Here is a 3,352-nt window from a genome sequence, read left to right on the forward strand (position 1 = left end):
AACTGGCTTTCATCTGGCAAACTTGGGTAGCAGTTCAATGAGAAGATGCTAGCCTGTCCATCAGCTTGGAAAACAGAGCCAGTTTCAGAGAGTTGAAGGCTACCTGGCCCTTGTGAAGGAAAAGACAAGTTCTTAGGGGCTGCCTGGTACTGAATGGACAAACCACACCAAGGAGAGGTTTTATCTGTTTTAAAGGCTTTGAATCGTACTCTGCAAATTTAAATTACATGAAAGAGACCTGTTCGATTCCTCTTAAGTTCATACATGTAGAGAGGGTTTGAAAAGTACACCAGACCTTGAAATCCACAGGTGGCAGAAGATCTGTTCGATTCCTCTTAAGTTCATACACCTAGAGAGGGTTTGAAAGGTACACCAGACCTTGAAATCCACAGGTGGCAGTGGCCAAATATTTAAACTGGTTTTGAAGATTGGCTTTCTCTGCTCGTACTGCCTGTCACCAAAGCCAAGGATCGCAGCTACACCAAATTTCATGGGCACGGCCAGGCTGCCTGATGCAGTTTCAGAGCTCCTTATGCTCCTGCACTGACTCCTCACAGAACCAGATGGTTGACACCGTTGATGAAGCACTCGAGGCTGTTAATTAATTTTATGGAATGACTGTTCCTTGGCTTTGTACACGTTTGAGGCTGATGATGAGCAATCCTTGTCCATGTACCACTTCCCCTCTGTTTGTTTCCTCAGGTTTCTAGGCAATACTGGTTATGCTAATGTGTGTGGCAAGAAATGGTTGCAGGTAATCAAGGTGTGATAAGACGTGCACTAAGGCAAGAGTTAGTCAAGCAGTGTTTCTCTCTGTCAACTCATGGCTGGAAACGTGATGGTGAAGCAGTGGGTTGCAGTCTGCATCCACTCCTGCAGCTTTTGGCCTGGAGACAAGATTGCACCACTTGAAGGGCAACTGAAGCATCTGGTTTATTGGTAGTGAGGGAGTCAAATAACAGGGACAATATCTTCAAGTCAATGGGGTAACTTGCAGGTATTATGTAGTGGCATAGGCAGCAGGCAAACCAATGCTGTAGGTCTAGAGTGAATCAAAACTGGGGGAAAAGCATGGACCCATGAGCATGGTTTTGAGCACACAGAGCTTGTGTGGGGTACGTAGGTGTTTGTAAATGCAAGCGTGAGTCTGACTGCCCAAGGAGCCCAGCTGAAATCAAAGTTTTATTATGAAAAACTTGGCCTTGACAAATGTGTTTCCCCATCCCAAGGCGAGGAAATATTTTTCCAGAAAGTTCACACAATCCCGAATACCTTGGAGTGTGACTGAGTTTGAGCTGTCCCACCTGCGGGACTTGCGTGACTCTGCAGGGCCCTTGCCCAGCGTTATTGAGGATTTCCAGCGCCGGCCGTTGTGCAACTCCGTTACAACACCACCAGATGCACAGTGCTATCACCTGTGGGGAAGGATAAAGGGTTCCTCTGAGCTGCATTTGCTTCATATCCTGGCTTTTAATACAGAAATAATGAATGGTTTCAGCTGAACTTGCACAGGTTGGAGATTTGTGGAGGATGAATCAGGATTATGGGCTGTCTGCCACATATACCCTCAAGTTAAACACGCAAATTATAAATTCCTTTATAAGCCTAAATTGCCTGTAATAGCAGAATGCGTAAGAAATTAATAGATTTAGATGTACTACTGCTCTGTGAGAAATGGGAAAGTATTATTATCCCTATTTTGCAGGTAGTGAGGGAGAAATACGATACAAAGAGCAGCACTCTCCAAGGCAGACTGATGCTGGGTGGCTTGCTTCTTGCATGTTTGCTTCAGACACTGTGGACTTGCTTTTAGGGATGCGCTGTAGCAGTAGCTCCCTGCTCCATACACAGACATGGGGCTTCAGCAGTTGGAATTCAACAGTTTTGGGTTTTAAACTTCTGCAATTTCAAGGCTTGCTCATTTGTCCAGTGGTCACAGACAAGAAAAGAGAAGAAAAGCCTGCAAACACCTAAATATTCTTGCATCTTCCATAAGCTGCTGCTTTACATCCTGAATTCACAGTGGTTTACCATTTTTGTCTGACCTTTTCTCAAAAAAAAAATGGATTAGAGAGCGAAACGGGCATCTTTTCTGGTGGTCTGTGTTGTATTCTGTTAGTGTTGTGTTGACTGCACCTATGAGCTGGGCTCTTCTTCTCCTCCATGAACTCATTTCTGTGTCTGTCTTGTTTCTAGGCTTGACTTAGCCCAGTCCTTGGGGCTGACCCAGCTGCAGGTGAAGACGTGGTACCAGAACCGCAGGATGAAGTGGAAGAAAATGGTAAGTGGCTCCATACCATCTCTCCATGGTCCTTGAAAACTGATTTCAAAAGAACAGGTTTGGAAGCTGAGTGTCAATCACCTGTGTCTGTTTATACCAAATTTTGCTTTATTCTTGATTGGTTTTCTTAGAAACATACTCTTTGAAAAATAACTAGTGTGATAGAGGGACCATAGGAAGTATCAAGGCAAAGGGATGAAAGAAATGAGAACAGAACAGCAGGAAGAACCAAAATATCTCCCTCTGCATTTTTGGCGTTGCTGTGATATTAATGCTTGTGGGATTGGTTATGCACAGAGACAAAAAGATCGCATTGCTCCATGGAAACCAATGCAGTTTTGAGAGCTAATAGCACTAATTCTTGCTTTCCATATCTTCCTTTCGCCTCTTTCACTTATTCTTAGCTACATGGCCCTCTTCCAGTTGAAGTGCTTTTAGAAAGGACAACTGTCCAATAAATCCTGGTGGGAACCATGGTGCTGTGACATTCTCCAGTGGAGATGTTTATGTATTCTGATCTGCGAGAGGAGACGCAGTTCTAGACTGTATCTTTGCCTGTATGTGACAGCTGCAGAAGCTGCTGCCACTTAAAACAAATTTGGGATTAGCTTGGGTACAGCTCTTTGGTTGGAAGTGTCTTGTTGCTGCAGTGATGGTGTGAAGGGAGAGAATTAAACATAGGAACAGACCTGGTTTGCTGGCTTCTACCTGTTACATGGATGAGAGGAGTCTGTTGTTGTTGTTGTTGTTGTTGTTGTTGTTTCTGGGCATTTCTGTGAGGCTGAAATGGTGCCTAAGTCATGGATTAATTTGAGGTTAAAGCAGAGTTTTGTCCTTCTCTAAAGGACAATGTCTCACAGCATCTGGGTTCAGGCTGATCCTGACAGTTCATCTCTTTGCTCCAGGTGCTGAAGGGTGGACAGGAAGCGCCAACAAAGCCCAAAGGCCGTCCAAAGAAAAACTCCATTCCCACCTCGGAGGAGATTGAAGCAGAAGAGAAGATGAACAGCCAGGCACAGAATCAGGAGCTGGAGGGATCTCAAGCCCCCGAGGAGCCTAAATTGACAGAGG

At 44.8% G+C, this 3,352-nt stretch overlaps 1 protein-coding gene across 1 annotated transcript in view; it reads left to right on the forward strand.

Moving 5' to 3' along the window:
- The window catches only part of BARX2 (BARX homeobox 2), a gene marked incomplete at its 3' end in the record, with an annotated part of 27,908 nt that extends 24,560 nt beyond the window's left edge, over window positions 1-3,348 (forward strand). Inside the window, exons 3-4 of the mRNA XM_010193824.1 lie at window positions 2,197-2,281; window positions 3,187-3,348. Coding sequence (XP_010192126.1) covers window positions 2,197-2,281; window positions 3,187-3,348 — 247 coding nt within the window. The remainder of the gene's footprint in view (window positions 1-2,196; window positions 2,282-3,186) is intronic.
- Window positions 3,349-3,352: the final 4 nt, after the last annotated feature.

Source organism: Mesitornis unicolor, unplaced genomic scaffold (assembly GCF_000695765.1).
Source record: "Mesitornis unicolor isolate BGI_N332 unplaced genomic scaffold, ASM69576v1 scaffold10511, whole genome shotgun sequence".
Taxonomy (NCBI): Eukaryota; Metazoa; Chordata; class Aves; order Mesitornithiformes; family Mesitornithidae; genus Mesitornis; species Mesitornis unicolor.